The 21,241-nt window shown below is 42.2% G+C and overlaps 1 protein-coding gene across 1 annotated transcript in view; it reads left to right on the top strand.

Annotated features, from left to right (window-relative positions):
• The window catches only part of TCP11 (t-complex 11), a 55,391-nt gene extending 36,236 nt beyond the window's left edge, over positions 1-19,155 (top strand). The window contains 6 exon segments of the mRNA XM_007939367.2: positions 13,521-13,741; positions 14,463-14,599; positions 14,848-15,065; positions 15,162-15,343; positions 16,799-16,962; positions 18,878-19,155. Coding sequence (XP_007937558.2) covers positions 13,521-13,741; positions 14,463-14,599; positions 14,848-15,065; positions 15,162-15,343; positions 16,799-16,962; positions 18,878-19,155 — 1,200 coding nt within the window.
• Positions 19,156-21,241: the final 2,086 nt, after the last annotated feature.

The raw sequence follows: 21,241 nt of genomic DNA, 5'->3' as shown, positions 1-21,241 counted from the left end.
GGACAATTTTTCTGGGTATATAATTCTTAGTTGAAAATTTTTCTCTTTCAGGGTTTTGTATATACCATCGCATTGCCTTCTTGCTTGCATAGTTTCTGCTGAGAAATCTGAGCTTATTCTTACTGGCTGTCCTTTATAAGTAACTTTTCAGTTTTCCCATGCTGTTTTCAGGATTTTTTCTTTGTCTTTGGTTTTGATGAGCTTGATGATGATATGTCTTAGTGATTTTCTTTTGGGGTCTACTCTGTTTGGGGTTTGTTGGACTTCCTGAATGGATATATTCTCATCTTTCACCATATCAGGGAAGTTCTCCTCCAATAAATCTTGGACATATTTCTCAGTGGTTTTATTTTTCTTTTCCTGTTCTGGAATTCCAATGACACATAGGTTATTCCTTTTCATGGTATCCCACATGAACCTTAGGCTTTCTTCATTTTATTTTGATCTTTTTTCTGATTGATGCCTTTCCAAAGAAGTATTTAGGTATTTGTCTTCAATCTCATTAATTTTGTCTTCCATTGCATCAATTTTACTCCTTTACCCTTTCAATGTGTTATCTATTTCTGACAATTTAGTATTAATCTTCTGGATTTCTATCTGTAGATTTAGAATAATTTCCAATTTTTCATTTGTTTTGTCATTTTGTTCTTGTATTTTCTTCCACAATTCTTCTAGGATTTTGTCTGTGTTTTCCTTGATCTGTCTCTCAATCCTTTGAAGATACCTAAATGTAACTCTTTGAATTCCTTATTAGAGAGTTCTAGTGCTGCTTCTTCCTCAGGGATATGTTCTGGGTCTGTATCCTGCTCCCTTGTTTCTGTTACTTTATCTTGTTTCTTTGTGTGGACTGTGATGGTCTGTTGTCTCTGAGACATCATGGTATTGTTGTGTTTATATCTCTGTTAACTGTTTGTAAAGAGCAGGCAAGGGTGATTCAGGCTCTTCTTGGTGGTTTTTTATCGTTGGCCCGTTGGTGGAGAAGGAAGTGGTGGCTTTTACTGAGTAAGTGAAGCTGCAGGAGGTGTGGGTATGGTTGTGTCATATGGAGACTGTTGCTATCTTCCACTCAATTAGGCAAAAATAACAATTGAATAATCATAAAAAAAGTAAAAGCAAATGGACAAAAAATACACCATGTAATCACACAGAAACAGTAACAAAAAAAGAAAAAAGGGAAAAAGAAGAAAAAAGAAAAGAAAAGAAACAAGCCTGCAATATCTGGGGAGAGGGCAATAAGAGAAAAAAGGTAGAGAAGGAGAATAATGAAGGAATAATGGGAGAAACTCAAAAAGAAAAAGAACAGGGTTAAAGAAAAACAAAGAACAGGGTTAACCACAGAAAGAAAGAAAAAAAAAAATGCAGTGAGGAACAGGGAAAAGAAAAAAAGCTGAAAACTAAAACCTGGGAGGGGCAGAATAAAGAATAAAGAATAAAAAGGACCATAATAATAATAATAACAGTTTTAAAACAAACAAAAACACACAAACTAAAAAACAGAAAACAGAAAAAAAAAAAAAATTCGGGGTGGGGCAGGGAAGGGCAGGCCACCCAGGATCCATCCTAGCACACAGAGTGGGATGGAATTCCTGCCAGCCCAGAAAGTGAGTGGGCGTGAGGGATGGCCACACCTCCGTTCACCAAGAGGGTATGGGGTGTAAGAGTAACATGGGGAATGTAGCACTTTTCCAGGCTTCCAGGTCCGGAATGTCCTTGGGGTTCCTGGCAAATGGAGCCTGTTCTTAAGTCCCTGGAATCTGGGAGAAGACTGTTGCTTTAAGTATCCAAAATTGTCAAGCCGCTTGTAAACATTCAAAATGGCTGTGCCCTCTGGACAGACAATAGTCCACAGCTCGGCCTGCCTTCCGCTTTGCTGCTTTCCCTTTTATTCCCCAGCCACCAGAGCAGTCCTCTGTGCAGTTCCTGGCTAGCAGGGCCGATTTTCAGGTTAATTCTTAGGTCCTACCACCACTCGGCAATATCCAAGCTGTCTGTGCTGTCAGGATCACTGCCAGACTGCATCTCCTTATGTCTCCTTTTTTGGTGTTTTCATTGCAAATTCTTCTGTTAATTGGAATTTAGTCCACTTCTATATATTTCCCTTCAAGGCTCAGAGGTCCAGGATTATCTTCTGTGTCTGTGTTCATCGGTTCACCTTTTCTTTGTTGAAGAGGGTCTGTACAGTCTTTCTGCCTATTCCGCCATCTTACTGGAACTCGTAACTTGCTTCTATTCAAGAGAATATGGCAAAGGTAATGGGATGTTACTCCTATGATTATGTTTAATTACTTAAGACTCTGTGTTAGCAGACTGGAAGGAGAGAATCTCCTGCTCGCCTTGAATAAGCAAATAGACATGTTGTGAACTGCCCATGGAGAAGGCCACATGGCAGGGAATTGTGGGTGGCTTCTTGGACCTGAGGGCAGCATCCAGCCAACAGCCGTAAGGTAAGAAGCTGGGGTCCTCAAGCCTTCCAGTGATCTTGGAAACAGATTCCTTCCCAGTCAAGCCTCCAGAAGAGAATGTTTCACGGCCAACATACTGCTTGCAGCCTTGTGAAACTCTGAGAAGAGGACCTAGCTTAACTCTACCAGGACCCATGGAAACTGTGAGATAAGAAATGTGTTGTTTTAAGCCTCTGAATTTGTGATAATTTGTTATACAGCATAGAAAACTAACCTAACAACAACAACATAGACAGAAAGTTCCTGGGTGGTGCAAGTGATTTGCAGTTGCCTACTAACCTAAGGGTTGGTGGTTCAAACTCACCCGGTGGCACACAGAAGAAAGGTCTAGTGATCTGCTTCTGTAAAGATTACAGCCCAGAAAACCTATGGGGCAGTTATACTTTGTAACACACAGGCTCACCATGAATTGGAATTAACTTGATAGCAATGGATTTAGTTGTTTTTTGTTTCTCTTTTATGCATAGAGCTTAAAATTGTGCCACCTGGTAAAGAAAGAATATTTAATGCTCAGCTCCATTTTTTTGCAGAGCAGGGAAAAGAAAGATAGATGTGGAGTTGAGATGTGATCAGTTGATAAATGGCACAGTTTACTCCTTTGGTAATTCAGCTTCCATGTGCACCCTTCTTCACAAACTTAAATTCCTATACAGTAAAATACTATATTTCTATCTACTGTTGTTGTTGTTATTTGCCATCGAGTAGGACCCGACTCATAGGGACCCCTCCTTGGGTTTCTGAGGTGGTATCACTATGGAAGTAGATTGCCCAACCGTCCTTCTGAGGAGCGGCTGGTCTACTAGTATATAGCTATTTATTTTACAAGTTATCACCCTTTCCCAAAATGAGGAGATGCACAGCCCAACAGTTATTTCATCCATTGCTGGTTATATTGCTCCTCAAATTTAGTCAGTCACACTGAATATTTTGTTACCTAAAGGCTAGATTGTAAAGTTAATTTCCAATAGCCTGTATATAAAATAATAAGGAGAAGAAGGAGGGAGAAGAAGAAAATGATTAGCATATACAAATAAACACACATCTGTAACAAGCAAAGAGAAAATTTATAGTCCTTGTTTTTGTAATTGGTAATGAGGCTTGTAGATAATTTTTGTGGTTTCCTTCTACTATAGCAAGCTCTGTTCATGCAGTGGTTAAAGCATTAGACTGCTAACCAGAAGGTCAGTGGTTTGAACCCACCAGCTGCTCCACAGGAGAAAGATGAGACAGTCTGCTTCTATAAAGATTTACAGCCTTGGAAACCCTATGGGCAGTGCTACTCTGTCCTATAAGGTTGCTATGAATCGGAATCAACTTGATGGCAGTGGGATGGTTGAGTTTCTTCCACTATCGATTTCATATTTCTCTTGTTCTACACCATCACCTTAGCTGGTCAATTTTGGAGTTTTCTTTTTTTTTTTTTAATTGTTATTGGGTGAAGGTTTATATACCCAATTCATTTTCCATTCAACAGTTCATATACATTTTGTTTCATGACTTTGGTTGCAGTCCCCATAATGTAATAGCTCTCTTCCCACTTCCTCCCTGTGATTACCTTTTCTTTCTTGTGTCCTATCCTGTGCTTTCCTGCCCTTTTTCTCCCTGTACAAATGCTGGCCTTCTGATCTCCCATGGTTGATTGTTCTGAGAAGTGTACCTACCTGGTGTAATTGTTGCCCTCTTAGGCTACTGTTTGGCTGGAAGTTAAGCCACTGGAGTGAGTTCGTTGAATTCTAGGCCTGAAGCGTGACTAGGGGCCACAGTCTCAAGAATTTCACCAGTCTCTATCAGACCAGTAAGCCTAGTGTTTTAAAAATTTTGAACTTTATTCTACATTTTTCTCCCACTCTATCTAGTATCTCTAATTTGATCTCTTTCTGAATGGTTGGCTGTGATAGCAAGGCACCATCTAGTTCTTTTGGTCTTAGGGTCATGTAGGCTGATGTTTTCATAGTGCACTAGTCCCTTGGACTAATTGTTTCCATGTGTCTTTTATTTTCTACACTCTTCTTTACTCCACACAACAGGAGACCAATTTTTGCATCTTAGATGGCCACTTGCGAACTTTTAAGACCCCAGTTGCTACTCACCAAAGTGGGATGTACAACAGTGTGTTTGTGTAATATGTTATGCCTATTGAGCTTGATGTTCCTGGCAACGATGGTCCCAACCCTGTGGGCCAGTGACTCACTCCCTTAGGGTGTTTGGCTGTGGCTAAGAAGTTATCATAACTTTGCCCCGTTAGCTGTATTATATATGGACATTCTTGTAGCACACACAAATATGTATATAGAAATATTGTCTGCCAAACCTATAGTCATAGGTATATTCCCTTTTGCCTACCCTCACCTGCTCGTTTTGCCTGTCTACTGATGTAACCATCCATAGATTAATGTTTGTTATTACTGATAATGCAATATTGTGTATGTAAAAGTATTTGCCTTTGTTGTCTGTATTTCTTGTGCATCTCTCCGTGTCTTCCTTTTCCTTAGTGTTATTGTGCTGGTCTCACTTTTAATATATTGCCTTTCCCGTCACCAAAATCAATACGTATCTCTTACTTAGCTAGAAATTTTCCATCCCCTCCCCTCCCCTTCAACAAAGAAAGTTTCCTTCCATGTGTAAAACTTTCCTTGACTTTTTATAATATTGGAGTCATACAATATTTGTCTTTCTGTGATTGACTCAGCATAATGTCCTCCAAGTTCATCCACATTATGAGGTGTTTTGTGAATTCTTCATTATTCTTTAGTGTTGCATAATATTCCATTGTGTGTATGTACCATAGTTTGGTTATCCGTCCATCCATTGATGGCACTTTGGTTATTTCCATCTCTTTGCTATTGTAAATTGTGCTGTGATGAACATGGGTGTGCATGTATCTATTCATGCCCTGGCTTTCACTTCTTTGGGATATATACCTAGTAGTGGGATTGCTGGGTCAAATAGTAGCTCTATTTCCAACTTTTTAAGAAAGCAATATACTGTTTTCCACAGTGGTTGTACCACATTACAGTCCCCACAGCAGTGTATGACAGTTCTAATCTCTCCACACCCTTGCCAGCATTAGTTATTTTCTGTCTTGTTGAACTTCGCTGTTATTGCTGGGGTGAGATGATTATCTTCTTGTTTTGATTTGCATCTTTCTAATGATCATGAGCATTTCTTCATGTGTTTGTTGGCTGCCTGAATATCTTCTTTGGTAAAGTGTCTGTTTATGCCCTTTGCACATTTTAAAATTGGATTGTTTATCTTTTTGAGGTGTTGCCATTTTCTATAAATTTGAGAGATAATTCCTTTGTTGGACATGTTCCCCAAAATTTTTCCCTGTCAGTTCTCTTTTTACTTTTTTGGAGAAGTCTTTTCATGTGCATAAGAATTTAACTTTTAGAAGGTGCTAGTCATCTAGTTTATCTTCTCATGTTTACATATTTTTGGTTATGTATGATAGTTTATTTATGCCATAAATTAGAGTCACTAATTTTGCCCCTATTTTTTCTTCAATGAACTTTATAGTTTTAGGTTTTACTTTTAGGTCTTTGATCCATTTTGAGTTAGTTTTTGTGTATGGTGTGAGGTATGGATTTTGTTTCCTTTTTCTGCAAGCAGATATCCAGTTTTGCCAACATCATTTGTTAAAGAGAGTGTTTCTTCCCCACTTAATGGGATTCAGCCCTTTGTCAAAGGTCAGCTGACCATAGGTAGATAGATCTATTTCTGGATCCTCAATTCTGTTCCACTGGACTATGTGTTGTTGTACCAATACCAGGCTGTTCTGACTACCATGGTTCTATAGTAGGTTTTGATGAGAAGGTTTATTAATTTTCTTTGAGGTTACCCTGTGATTTACTATTTTCTTCCCAAGTTTAAAACAGTCTATTCTATCTCAAAATCATCTTGACTTCCTCTTCATTTGGAAGTTCTGTACCTACATTATTTCTTCCTTCTTTTTGGTTTGTAGTTGTCATCATTTGCCAATTGATGTCTCTGTTTACAGTTTTGTAAGTTTATTTTATTTTTGACACTTCTATTTCTGGGTTATATCATAATGTGTGTTAATCATTGGTTGTTGTCTGCTGTTGTTGATTCTCTGTCCAAAAGACTCCCTTTAGCATTTTTGTGTAAGGTTGGTCTGGTTTTAACCAATTCCCTTAATTTCTGTTTATCTGAAAATGTCCTAATTTCATCATATTTGAGAGACAGTTTTGCTAAGTATATAATTCTTGATTGGCATGTTTTTTTCTTTCAGGGTTTTATATATATCATCCCATTGCCTTCTCTCTTCCATGGTGTCTGCCAAGAAATCAGAGCTTAAGTCTTATTGGTTTCCTATTGTAAGCTATTTTTTGTTTTTCCTGTGCTGCTTTCCAGATTCTTTGTTTGTCTTTGGTTTTAGTAAGTTTGATCATGACATGTCTTGGTGATTTTCTTTTGGGGTCTGTGCTGTTTGGAGTTCATTGAACTTCTTGAATGCATATCTTCTTTTCTTTCATCATATTAGGGAAGTTCTCTTCCAAAAAAATCTTTGACAATTTTATCTTTTTTTTTATTTGCCTCTTCCTGTTCTAGCATTCCAATCACATTGGATTATTATTCTTGATAGTGCCCCAAATAAATCTTAGGCTTTTATTTATTTATTTTTTAAATCTTTTTTTTTTTTTTTTACTGTTCCCCTAACTAAGTAATATTGAGAGATTTGTCTTCAGTCTCACTAATTTTTCTTTCATTGATTCAATTCTGGTCTTTTGCCCTTTCAATGTCTTATCTATTTCTGAAATCCTACTATTAATCTTCTGGATTTCTATTTGTTCTTTCTGTATGTTTTTTAATTTTTCATTTGTCAATTTGTTCTTGTATTGTTTTCCTAAGTTGTTCCAGAGTTTTGTCTGTGTTTTCCTTAATTTTGTCTGTGTGTTCTTTGATTTTGTTAGTGTTTTCCTTGATCTCTCAATCCATTGAAAGTACCTAAATATAATTCTTTTGAATTACTTACCAGTTAGTTCCAGTGCCATTTCTTCCTCAGGGAGGTTTTCTGGCTCAGTATTCTGTTCCCTTGGCTGTACTACTTTATCTTGCTTCTTTGTGTCAACTGGGATTGTCTCTAAGAGATTGTGATATTGTATTTATATTTAATTGGTGATTGTATGTTGGTGTGAGTTGCCCAGGTTTTTTCTTTCTTTCTTTCTTTTTTAATATATGCAAGCAAGCCGGGCTTGTGTGGTACTCTGTTTGCTAGTTTGTCAGCACTTAGGCACTCACCACCTATCTGTTGGTGGGTATGATAGAGGATGAGAATGTGTGCACAGATCTCTATTAGCTGTCCATGTAGAGCAGTTGAGGGTAAGGTTGGCCTGGTATTGGCTGCTGTCTGGTCTTGATCAGTTGGTGCAGAAGCAGGTAGTGGCCCTTGCTCAGTGAGTGGAGTATCAGGTAGTGCAGATGGGGTTGGGTTGTGGGCAGGTTGCTGCCTCCCTCCAGGTGGGACCAAAACAATAAAAGCAAGAGAACAAAAAACAAACAGTGTAAATAAACCACCACAAAAAAGGGGGAAAAAAATAAATGAAAAAAGGAAGAAAAAAGACAAAAGAAGGACAAAGAGAAAAAGAAAATAATATCGGGGTAAAGAAAAGAGAACAAGAGAAAAAGAATAGTAAAGAAAAAATAAGAAAAAGGAAAAAAGAAAACTAAGGGATGGGAAAAATGAGAAGAGAAAAAGAAGGAAAAAAAAGGAAGAGAATCAGGAAAAGGAAAGAAATGAGAATCAGGGAAGGGAAAGAGAAAAATAATAAAAAGAAAGAAAGAAAGGAGGGGGAAAAAATAATAAACAAACTAGGCGGGCAGGACATCTGGGCTGTGTTCTTATTGGCCAAGCAAGTAGTGGGGAGCTGGGCACCTGGTCCTGGTACTAGTTCCTGCCTACCCAGAAGGCAACTGGAGCCAGGGTGCCTGATCCCAGATGAGTTCCTGCTGACCCTGAAGATGTCTAGGGGCATAGCACCTGGACCTGCAAAAAGTTCCTGCTGACACAAACAGTGGCTGGGAACAAGGCCTCTGGTTCCAGAAGGAATTCCTGCCTGTTCAAAAAGCATCTGGTGACAGAGTGTCTGGTCTCAGAAAAGTTCCTGCCAGCCCAAAAGGAAGCTGGGAGCAGGGCAGCTGATCTCAGAACTAGTTTCTGTCTACCCAGAAGGTAACTGGGAGCAGGGCACCTGATCCCAGGCAAGTTCCTACTGGCCCAGAAGGTGTCTGTGGGCAGGGCATCTGGACCCAGAAAAAGATCCTGCTGGTTTAAAAGGTGATTAGGAACAAGCACTGGGGTCCAGGGGGAGTTCCTACCAGCACAAAAAGCAGCTGTAGGCAGGGCATCTGGTTCCAGACACAGTTCCTGCTGTCTGAAAAGGTAACTGGGCTCAAGGCCCCATTCTCAAAAATGTTCCCCAAAAGCCAGTTGAGTGTAGGGTACTTGGTTTCACAAAAAGTTCCTACTGGCCCAAAAGGTGGCTGGGAGCAGGCCACCTAGTCTTAGGACCAGTTCCTGTTGGCCCAGAAGGCAGCTGGTGGCAGGTGCCTGGTCTGGGATGGAATTACTGCCAGTCCAGAAGGTGGATGAGAGTGCAGGATGGCCAAACCTCCATTCACCAGGAGAGTATAAGGTATAAGGGGAATATTGCACCTTTCTGGTCGTCAGCCACCAATCTGGTTTCCCATGCAGTGCTCAGCAAGCAGAGCCAATTATCAGGTTGCTGCCTGGACCAGCACAGCACTTGGAAGTATTCAAAATGGCCACACCATCAGGCCAGCTGACAGTCCACAGCTCCATTTGTGTCCTTAATCACCGTTTTCATTCAGATTCTTCTACTAGTCAGTATTTAATCTACTTTATCCTTCCCTTCAAAGCTCAGGGTTCCAGGATTATCTTCTGTATCTGTTTCAATTGGTTTCTCAGTTCTTTGTTGTAGAGGGTCTCTATAGCTTGCCTATTCTGCCATCTTGCCAGAAGTCTGGTCAGGTTTTTTTTTTTTTTCAATATCTAGCAGAGTGTCCCAAATCTTCATTCCTAAAGAGTCTAAGTGCTCAAGTGTTTTGTTTTTTTCATTCGTTTGCTGTAGTTTTCCATTAACCTTTATTTTTTGGGCATGGAAGTACTACTAAGCAGCACTTTGGAGGTACCGCCTCCTGGATTCTAGGCATAGTTGTTCTTGCCCCCATTGTGTGCCAGCAACCCAATTTCTCTTTGTAATTCTTTGATTTTTATTTATTTATTTATTTTTGCCTGTTGGTTCACTAGCATACAGTGCCCAAAATGGCCAGGTGGCAGTCTTATTTTCTAGTTCACTATAACCATTGTATCCCTTGGCATAAATAAGTATCCCCATCTCCCAGATCAGCAGAGCTCAAAGGTGCCAGGATGAGAAACAAAAATTTTTCAGCTTTCACCCCTTGATTCAGAGATAGCTCCATATTGGTCTTTGATTCCAAGCATATGCTGTATCTGGCAAGATAGAACTCTTTCCTTTTAGGTTATTGCCCTTTAACTAATGTCATAACTTAGTCTTCAGTAATTCACTTCACATTCTATGTAGGCCAGTTACTTCTTAGTAATGGGGTATGTAAACTCACTGCCGTCGAGTCAAACCCGACTCATAGCGACTCTTCCTTGGGTTTCCAAGGCAGTATCACTACGGAAGTAGATTGCCCAACTTTCCTTCTGAGGAGTGGCTGGTGGGTTTGAACTGCCAGCCTTCTGGTTAGCAGTCAGATGCCTTAGGCACTATGCTACCAGAGCTCCTAACGGGGTATGTAGTAAGGCCAATTAATTCCATGGGTATGAATCCATTGCTACATTTCCTTTGCTATGAAATTAATTCCTGGATCAGATAAAATACTATAGGACATGCCAGAACAGTGGATGAGGCATTCTGTGAGTACATGGATGGTGGTGGTGGCAGACGCATTATGTACAGGGAAAGGAAATTCATTTCTAGAATATGTGTATATTCCAGTGAGAATCAGTCTCTGCTCCTCCAAAATGGAAAAAAATCCAGTGAAATTAATCCACTACCACGTGGCTGACTGAAACCCTTCAGGAAATGGTGCCATATCAGGGGCTTAGTTTTTGGTCTCTGTGTTAACAGATGAGACACTGAGCGGTAATGTTTGCCAGGTTGGCATTGGTAATGGGAAGTCCATGTTGTTGGGCCCATACATAGTCACTTTGTTCATGGTGCATTGAACAAGCACTGGGTGGCTGGGGAAAGAGGCTGACATCCACAGAGTGCATCATTTTGACCTTCTGATTAACAATTAGAGTCTTCTCTGCAGTAGTTGCTCTTTAGTAGGCATTTGCATGAGCACACATAATTTTACAGTATGTATCCATTCTGAGAGTCCATCCACATACCTTTTCCCCAGACTACCTTGTCACCAATTTTCTAATCCTGCTCTTTTGAAGGCCCTGACCATCCAGCCAAGCCCTTACTTAGCAACTGCTCAAGAGGCAGTGTAGAACTGTACTTCTGACCACCTCTCACTCCAGACATGGTGAAAGAGGAAGTGGACAGCCACTTCCAATGAGAGGATTTTCCTTTACCACTGTCCTTTAGGGTCTTCCTTGAGGAGGGCTGTGGTGCTGCAGCTGTCATTTTCACCAGCAGATTATATGTACCTTTCTGTAAACAAGGTCCAATTTTTTTTTCTTCTTCTTCTTTTCCTCAGTGAATTGATTGTAAAGAACATCCAGGAGCATGGGTTAAGGGAGAGAAAGCAATGCAAAAAAAGTTCTGTTAATGGAGTTTCAGCCACCTGCTCACACACCCTATACTCTCTGGACCTGCCTATGCTTGGTATCTTTTGAGCCATTTTCATTTGGTGATAGATTCCTGCTGTTTATGCCCAATCTTATTGGGTGAGTCTGACAAAACCTAGCTCCTGTTGGGAAGCTCAGGCCACATGGTCACCTGATGTCCCATGGTTAGGTATTTATTCTCTATCAAGGTCCAGTAGCAAGTCAGAAGCTGTTTCTCAAAAGGTGACTAGAAGAAGTCATAGATTTGCTCAAAAAATCCTACAGGTCTGGACTGTAATTCTGTTGTTGCTTGCCAGCAGCTCCCTACAACATCTTTATTTGCCATGGTCATTTCAGGTATCACTGGATCTGCTGTGTCAGAAGGCTCAAATTGTAAAGCAGCTTGTACTGCAGCAGAACTTGCTACACAGCCAGTTCTTGCTCTGGTTCCCACTTGAATTTGGCAACCTTATGAGTGACTTCGTAAATGTGTTGTGAAGTAACAAACTCAAATGTAGTCCATGTTGCTTTGAAAATACAAAAATGCCTACCAAATATGTGCCTCTTTTTTCATGGTAGGTAGTTTGAGGTATGGAAATTGGTCTTTCACCTCGGAGACGATAGCTTGACAAGCTCCCAACCACTGAATCCATAGTAACTTCACTGAGGGGTGACAGAACTCTGAATTTTTGTGGGAATCATTTGCCATCCTATAGTTTTTGTATTGCTTTCTGAGGCGTGTAAAATACTTCCTGCTCTTCAGATCCAATGAACATATGGCTGTTTGGGTTTGAACACCCCGGATGGTACCAATTTTCTATCAATCAAGGTCCAATCAGGAGACAGAAACCACACAGTAATTTGAAGAGAGAGGGTGCCATGCTACAGAAGCTTGCTGAGAGGAGCACACCAGCATCAGGAAGGAAGGCCTCTTCCTCTTGTAATATCACTTTACCCTATTGAAAAAACATAACATTGTGCCTGTCAGCAAAGGAAAAATATGTAAGGGACCCAACTCCATTTTTTGACAGTAGGCACTGAAGGGTGGACTTGCAGCTGAGAGGCTCCAACTGATAACTAGCAGTTTGCCATTTAAATAGATAGGATGGAACAACTTTCATTTTATTTAAGATGAAGCTAAACAGTTGGGAACTTGCTATGACAGTACAGTATTCCATTCAATTAAACCCATATTCACTGACACTCATACACATATATACACCAAGTTCTGTATGTTGCAGAGGAATACCGGTGAGTAAGAAAGTTCCTGTCTATAAGGAAGTTCTATTTTGGGAGTTAGGCTATTTCATTCTTGACCTTTGAAGTAGAACAGTCTGAAAAATATCTTCCTTCTTTATTAAGAGCATGTAATTCCCATGTGATGTTGTATATTTTATATTTGCTGTACTTTGCACTTCTTTTTAGCACCCTTCTAGATTTTAGTCACATCTTTATTTCATTCTGCCTAGAAAATAATATGCTACTGTTGTAATTGATGCCCTGAGGCCTTGAATTGTCATTAACCTCTGTTCTGGTTACCTAGTGCCACTCTGACAAGACTGTACCATAAATGGGATGGCTTGAACAAATAGGAGTTTATTCTCTTACAGTTTGGAGGCTTTAAGTCTGAGTTCAAAGTGCCAGGCTCTAGGGGCCGGGTGAAAGCCCCTCAACCTTGGGCTTCAACTCTGCCTCCTGCTCCCGCCCACTGAAGCTAGAGACTTTTCTTCACTCAGACAGCTGCTGGCTGGTGAGGCTGATAAGCCCAAGGTTGATAAGTAAAAAGGCACAGTCCTGATATTACCAAACCACATGGCAGGCCATTAATTCAAGTCCATTCAAAGTCCCAAGGTCATGAGAGCATGGCAGGCTGCTGAACAACATGGCTACATGCAGAGTTCAAGTGTGCCAGAAGCTAGAGACCATTCCCCAAGGCTTCTTCTTATATACAGGAAGCAGACCACATCCCTAAAGCAGTTACTCAGCTACTCACAGTAGATTCCACCATGGAGTTGATTACCAGTGTCATCATGGGGAATACTACATCCAGCTGCCCAGCCACTCAACCAGGCCCAGCCAAGTTAACACACAAACTTAACTACCACAGGCCCTAAACAAAGATAAGTTATATTCTCTAGCAAATTTTGGAACCTAGCTTCTTGATCCTTAGAAGACACGACCTGGGATGCCTCTGGCTAATGAGGCTGTCCATTGGAGAAGGTTTGGGTCTGTAAACAATGTAGCTTCTACTTTGACTTTTCTTTTCTGGGCAGATCTTGCTATCACTGCTATTACCACGCCAGACCCGCCTAAGAAGTGAGATTGAAGAAACTCTGGACATGGACCTCCGCAAGCAGGAAGCAGAGCATGGGACCCTGGATGTCTCTCATCTGTCTAAGTACATCCTTAACACCATGACTTTACTGTGTGCACCAGTTCGAGATGAAGCAGTGCAGAATCTAGAGAACATTACAGACCTTGTTCAGTTACTGAGGTGCGAAACTTGATGTACGGCCCTCTGAAACCTACCTCAGACCCTGGACAGAGAAAGCTGGGCCAGACACCAGATTATAGCCCTTGTCTTGGCTGGCTGTTCCCTACTAAAGACTTGGCCAATACCTCTTCTTTCTGGTTTATTGGGTTTTCCTTTCCAAAGATGGCCTCACAGGGCCCTTTGGTTATTCTTAGATTGATCAGGCCCCATGCATAACATACTACCATAAGACATTAGAGTATATATTCTTTTTTTTCCCCAAGGAGTTCAAATGTCCCAGGTATTATTCCAGTTCACATACTATGAGAGGGACAGGAATGGGAGTTTATCCCTATTTCATAGCTAGAGGAAACCAAGATGCAGAAAGTCAAAGTGCTTGGCCCATTGAGTCTGAATAGCATCACCCATAATACCATTCCTCAGAAAGAATTTCTAACATGCTGGTATATTTCATTCCAATGACTATTTTTTTAAAAAAGAGACAACTGAATGACCGTAGTGGAGAGAGATCTAGGTTGGAGGCTTCAAGATCCAGAGATTTATGTGTTCCTAGATCTGCCACTTATCCCCTTGGCCTTGAGCCCTGGGCTGCATAGTCTTTTTTTTTAAGTTAGTTTTAAGATTTCTCCTAATTTAGAAATACAGTGATTTAATGATTGCTTGCTTGATTTCCCTCATCACTAGATTTCTTTTCATATCATATTGTATTCCCCTATGATAGAGGAATCTTCCAGGTTCTGGGCATGATGGAAATGGACATGGTGAACTACACCATCCAGAGCCTTCGACCCCACCTACAGGAACACTCCATCCAGTATGAACGGGCTAAATTCCAGGAACTCCTCAACAAGCAGCCTAGTATGTATATAAATTGAAAGTAGGAGTGGGAAGGTATGCCTTGGGTCTGACTTTTAAAATATTAGAGTGCTCTGCCTCTTTTTAGGAGTAGAATGTTTCTTCCTCAGTCAAGAGTATGGAAAAGAAACATTTATCTAAGACAGAATCTGAAAAGCATTTCCTTATAACCAGAAGTCTATCCTGAAAAGAACCTTAGTCTTGAATTCTCAGAAGCTGAAGATGCTTACACATGTCTGTCTGTGTCACAGGCCTCCTCGATCACACCACCAAATGGCTAACTCAAGCCATAGCAGACCTCACCGCACCACCGCCGACTTCCCCTGACACTCCTGACTCCTCCAGCATGGGCTCCTCAGCTCCAAATGAGGCAGCCAACAACCCAGCACCCCTCAGCCCCTCCATGGTGCTGTCCCAGGGCTTCCTGAACCTCCTCCTCTGGGACCCTGAAAATGAAGAGTTCCCTGAGGTAGGAATGGGGGCTGGAACTGCCGTGTTGTTTTGGATTCAGGGCTTCCATTGAGATTCTCCTCTCCTGATGGCCTGCTCTTCCTTTGCTCCCCAGACTTTGCTGATGGACAGAACCCGGCTGCAGGAGCTGGAATCACAATTGCACCAGTTAACCATCCTGGCTTCAGTCTTACTAGTGGCCAGTAGCTTCTCTGGCAATGTTCTATTTGGCTCACCACAGTTTGTGGATAAACTGAAACGTGTCACCAAAGCCCTGACAGAGGAGTTTAACTCCAAGTGAGCTGCACATTTTTTTTTTTTTTTAAAGTAGATCTTTAGAATGGAAGATGATATGGTATGGTATTTAGGACACAGGCAGGTAATGAATGATTGCTTACTCCTACCACAAACCACAGGAAGGCCCTTCAGAACTATCCACAAAGATTGTTGCTATCTTTCTATAAGTAGCCTTGAGGCTGTGACAAAAGTAAAATTCCCTTCCAAAAAGGATAGAGTAGAAGATAGTTGGCTGCAAGGATTCATTATCTTGCTTGCTGCAATGGACTATGTATATCCAGGAGTTATCAGCTGGTCACCAATACTGATTGAACATCTCCTGTGTACAGGGCATCCCACCAAGGAGAGAGAGGCCTCAAAAGGGCAGGTTTGTAATTCTAGTGGTGCAGTAGGACAAATGGCCATGGAAGATGTTCAAGGACATACACCTATAATATACATGCATGCACACACACACATAATTCATGGGACTGAAGAAGGCTGAGTGGACCTGAGCAAGGACAGAACCAAACCACCCTTGTCCAGAGCTGATTTTATAGTTTATCTTGTGGAACATGGTACTATATAGAGAGATTAGTTGGTATCTGCAAAAAGGGCAAGGAGGCCACATGTTCTGACCTCCTCTAATCCCACAAGAGGAAGACAGGATTACCAGCAGTAACCCAAGGCCTATTACTGCAAGGCCAGACATGCTGCCTCCCTCCAGCCCTTTCACCAACCGTTCCTCCCAAATCACCCACCACCTCTCTCCTGGGTTCGATAATTCCCTGCAGTGGCCACACAGAGCTCACAGATTATGGGGTTTATTAGGGAAGCACCACAGGCTACAATTCAAGTTCAGGAAAAATGCTTAGTCTCTCTCCCAGCCCACCAACCCTCAGCCAACAGTCTCTCACAGTCTCTTTCCCAGCAGTACTGGTCCCTCGGTGTCTCACTCAGCAATGCGTGTCTCAGGATTGCATGTCTCTTGCAGCAGCACACGTCTTCCTCAATCAGCAGTCAGAGAGAGTTCTGCCTCTAGGAGGCCTCCTTTTGAGCCTGGCAGGGTGGTCAAATTAGCCAATCATAGCATCAGAACTCTAAGCACTTGAGAGAGAGTGGGCACCTCCCAGAACATTGTTTTGTGCCACTCCCAACAGAAATACTCCAGGTGGACAACTTCAGCAATCAGGAGCTCCTCAGTTGCTCATAGCAAATCCCACCTTGGAGTTTACAAAGACTTATGGGTAGAAAAGCCACACTAAGTAATTTACTACACCACAGTATCTTGAGGTTAACAGTGTAGACATTACACCTGCTCCCTGGACCCTGTTGCCTACCAGAAGTGTGTGTTGGGGGGAGGATGGCTGGGGGATTCTCTCAAGTGGCCCTAGCTTTTGGTGTGGAGCTTCCAGGGCTCTGCCCCTGTGCCAGGACCATGTGGTGGGTGCCAGCTTACTGTCTTTTATGGTCTAGGCCTGAGGAGGCTATGCTGACTGTGAGTGAACAGGTATCTCAGGAAATCCACGAAAGCCTCAAGGACATGGGCCTTGCTGCTCTGAGCAGCGACAACTCAGCATCTCTAATAGGACAGCTCCAGAACATTGCCAAGAAGGAGAACTGTGTCCGCAGTGTCATTGGTGAGTGTGCCTGTGAGAGATGTGGGTGAGAAGAGGAAGTTGGGAGGAGAGGTGGATCCCAACCCTGGAAGTCAGTTGGTGAACCAGTTAGTAATAAAAGGATTGGGCAAGGTACTGTTTAGGCTTTAGTTTTCTAAAAATGCTGAGTTGAAAATAGATCCTCTTCAGTTTAAAGGCTGACACTATAGTTCTAAGGAGGATATGCACATGACTTCTAGGGGTACAGTACTGTAAAACCAATCTGGTAAAGCCATCCTTAGCCTTCTTGGTTAACTCTCTGACTGCAGTCCAAACATGTGACTTCCTCCTCCCCCAACAAAGAACTCCTGCTGAATTAGGCTGGAGGGTATGTTCCCCTCGTAAGTACGCCACTCTCTAGCCCAGTGTTGGAATGGAGACTATGAACTTCGCCAGCTGCTCCTAGTCCCTGGTATCCTAAGGATCAATCCAGGATCCTCTTGTTATGTTTAATAATCACCAAGATCTGATGGCTACTTAAAGTAACTTTTTGAATAGTCAGAAATTTACTAGCCTATCAGTTTTTGATCTTTGCTTTGTCCTTGAGAACTAAATAGCAACTCCCATCTAAAACAAACAAGCAAAAAAAGTCCTTATCTGCAGTCAGTTGGTAGGTCAGTGAATTTTTTTTTAAAAAACTTTTTAAAATTGGGATTTGGGTGAAAGTTTACAGAGCAAATTGGTCTTCCATTCAACTAATATACATCTTGTTTTGCGGCATTGATTGCAATCGTGTTTTGGTTACCGAGTGTTGCTCTAACAGGAATATACCACAAATGAGATGGCTTGAACAAACAGGAGTTTATTCTCTTAAGCTTTTGGAGGCTTCAAAGTGCCAGGCTCTAAGAGCTGGGTGAAAGCCCCTCAGCCTTGGGCTTCAGCTCTGCCTCCTATTCCTGGCCCACTGAAGCTGGAGGCTTTTCTTCACTCAGACAGCTGCTGACTACTGAGGTTGACAAGTAAAAAGGCACAGTTCCAATGTTACCAAACAACATGGCAGGCCACTGATTCAAGTCCAGAAGTCCCAAGATCAGCAGGGCGTGGCAGGCTGTTGAACAATAACTTGGCTACACACAGTGTTAAGCATGCCATAAGCTGGAGACCTTCTTCGAAGTTGATTCTTATATACTGGAAGCAGACCACACCCCTAAAGCAGCTACTCAGCTGCTCCAATAGATTCCACCATGGAGTTAATTAACAATCTCACCATGGGGAATAACTACATCCAGCTGCCCAGAGACACTCAACCAGGCCCAGCCAAGCTGACACACAAACTTAACTACCACAAATCCCCACAATGTAACAGCACTCTTCCCATTTCTTCCCTGTGTTACCATTTCCACTCATCCTTCATTTCAGTGAGTATTTTTTAATGTAGAACCTGAGTGAGCAGAATGTAGAGCAGGGCTTTGAACCACTTCAGTCTAGTTTCACTCCCTGCTGAGAATTGGCATTTCCACCTCAGATATACTGAATCAGAATCTATAGTTTAACAAGATCCTCAGGTGATTCTTACAGATCCCTACAGACCCTCTACATATACAGAAGAATCACCTAGGGATCTGAACCATAGCTTCTGGTTCAGTGTATCTGGGGTAGGAGCTCTGGTGGCATAGTGCCTTAAGGTATTTGACTGCTAACCTGAAGGCTGGCAGTTCAAACCCATCAGCCATTCCTTAGAAGATTGGGCAATCCACTTCCCCAGAGATACTGCCTCTGAAACCCAAGAAGGTGTCGCTATGAGTCAGGACCAACTCAACAGCAGTTGAGTTTGGTTTTTGTTTTATATCTGGGGTGGAACCACCACTTGAAGTGGTTTGAAGCCCTGTTATAGGGGCACTATATATTTCTCCCTGAAATGTTTGCCTTTTGCCTGCTCACTGTTTTCTACTCACAGATCAGCGGATCCGTCTGTTTCTCAAATGCTGCTTGGTTCTTGGTGTGCAGCGGTCTCTCTTAGACCTCCCTGGAGGCCTTGCCCTCATTGAGGCAGAGTTGGCAGAATTGGGCCAAAAGTTTGTCAGCCTGACGCATCACAATCAGCAGGTGTTTGGACCCTACTACATCGAAATCCTGAAAACCCTCATCCCCCCAACCTCAGGCACTATAACAAAAGTTGGAGTCTCTCTGATAGAACCAGCTCAGGACCCTGGCATCTTGGACCCACCAGAGTAGCTCATCATCTTCCTGGAGTGACATCACCAGTAGCTGGCAGAACAGCCAGTCCTCCTCCTGTCCTGCAGCCAGCACACCAGGACTGTAGGGATTAAGTATGTAGACACCAACTGGCCCAAACTCATTCACTAATAAACTTCTGAACTTCAAGAAAACCCTCACTCTTCCTGTGTTGCAGCTGAGGCCAGGCCCTGTGTATCCTCTACTAGCTGAGAAGCCCACAGACCCTCAGTTTTCCTTCTACTGGCTAGGTGTACCCTTGGCATGCACAGCTGAGCGGCCAAGGCATCCAGTTACTAGCACTGTTTTCTCTAAGTTCTGTGAGAACTCTTTGTGGAATTATCCAGAATGTAAGTATAAGGGCATCTCTGGAAGTAAAAAATTCATTTTGTACAATTCCGCTCAGGAGAAGATAGTTAAAAGATGTTAGAAACCTCATTACCAGGACCCACTGCCCCTGAAGGTATTAAATGTTGCAAAAAAAGAGTTGAGGAATAGCTAAGAGCCCCAGCCTCCACTTCTGTTGCACGGTTTGACCAACCAGTTACCCTTGAGTGGATTCTGACTCATGGTTACCCCATGGGTGTCAGAATAGAACTGTGCTCCACAGGGTTTTCTTTTTAAAATTTTATTTTTCATTGTTGAGACTATACAGAGCAGAATACACACTGGTTCAGTAATTTTCACATGTACAGTTCAGTGACATGGATTACATTCTTTAAATTATGCAGCTGTTCTTACCGCCTTTCATAGGGTTTTCAGTGGCTGATTTTCAGAAGCAGATTGTCAGGTCTTTCTTCTGAGGTACCCCTGGGCGCCACCAATCTTTTGAGTAGCAGCCAAGCACATTAACTGTTTACACTACCCAGGGTGCATGGTCTGAAGCAGTGTGCAGATTGGGACTCAATGAAAATGGAGATGGGCTGCTAGCAAAAATTCTGTTGAAGTCAAGTTTTCAGGATCCATGGGATTTCTCTCTCCTAAGTGATTCAGGAGTCCCTGGGTGATGCAAAGGTTAAGTGCTTGGTTACTAACCAAAAGGCTGGCAGATCAAACCCATCAAGATGCACCTCAGAAGAGAGGCCTGGTGATCTGATCCAAAGAGTCAGCCTTGAAAATCCCACAGAGCGTAGTTCTACTCTGCACACACAGGGTTGCCTTGCTTGGAATTGATTCAACAGCAACTGGCTTGGTTTTGGTTTTAAGTGATTCAAAGGTCAGGTTTGGACAGTTAGGTCGGGCTGAATCAGATCCAATTTATCCTGGGTCCTGCTCTCTAGCTGAGTGAATCTCCTATTCCCTCAGCTCTAAGCTTAGAACACCCTGTTCTTCCAACAAAGATGATGTGGGCACTCAGAGGTAGGACCTTCTTCCCACTTGCAGTCCAGGATACCAATTGGCAGTTGTAGCTGTGAGCTCCCACTGGCATCACAAACAGAAAGACCTGGGCTTGTTTCCTAAAATGGCATCCTTCTCCGGCTGACCAAAATGAGGACAACGGTCAATTCGGATTTGGTCCTTTTTTTTTTTTTTAAATGAACAAGGGAAAATGGAAATTCACTGTGTTCTCAAGACTGGGTGAAAAACTCCAGTGTTCTCGCTGTTTCGGAAGATGGAGGGAGCTGAATATAACATACTTAATCCAGGAAGAACAGAAGAGCAATTTAAGTTCCACTAGGCCAGACTTCCCTCCTAACTGATTTCCTTTTTTTAGAGGTGTAGATCCTGTATGAGCAACACAGCTACGTCAATAGAGTGACTTTTACTATGACCAGAAAGGCCTGGGAGCCTGGATCATTTAAAGTTTCTAAGCTTCTAAATAGGAGCTCTGGTAGCATAGTGGCTAAGACACTTGACTGCTAACCAGAAGGCTGGCGGTTCAAACCCACCAACCACTCCTCGGAAGTAAGATGGGGCAATCTACTTCCATAGTGATACTGCCTTGGAAACCCAAGGAGGGGTCATTATGAGTCGGGTCCGACTTCGACGGCACATAACAACAACAACAACAACAAGCTTCTAAATAGCTTCAGGATGGGGAAACCCAGAGCAAAGTAGTATGTTTAATAAATAGGCAGAGAGGCTT

Source organism: Orycteropus afer, unplaced genomic scaffold (genome assembly GCF_000298275.1).
Source record: "Orycteropus afer afer isolate SDZICR_OR568_19922 unplaced genomic scaffold, OryAfe1.0 scaffold00059, whole genome shotgun sequence".
NCBI lineage: Eukaryota > Metazoa > Chordata > Mammalia > Tubulidentata > Orycteropodidae > Orycteropus > Orycteropus afer.
Note: the sequence above shows the minus strand (reverse complement) of the source record. Positions and strands in the feature narration are given on the sequence as shown.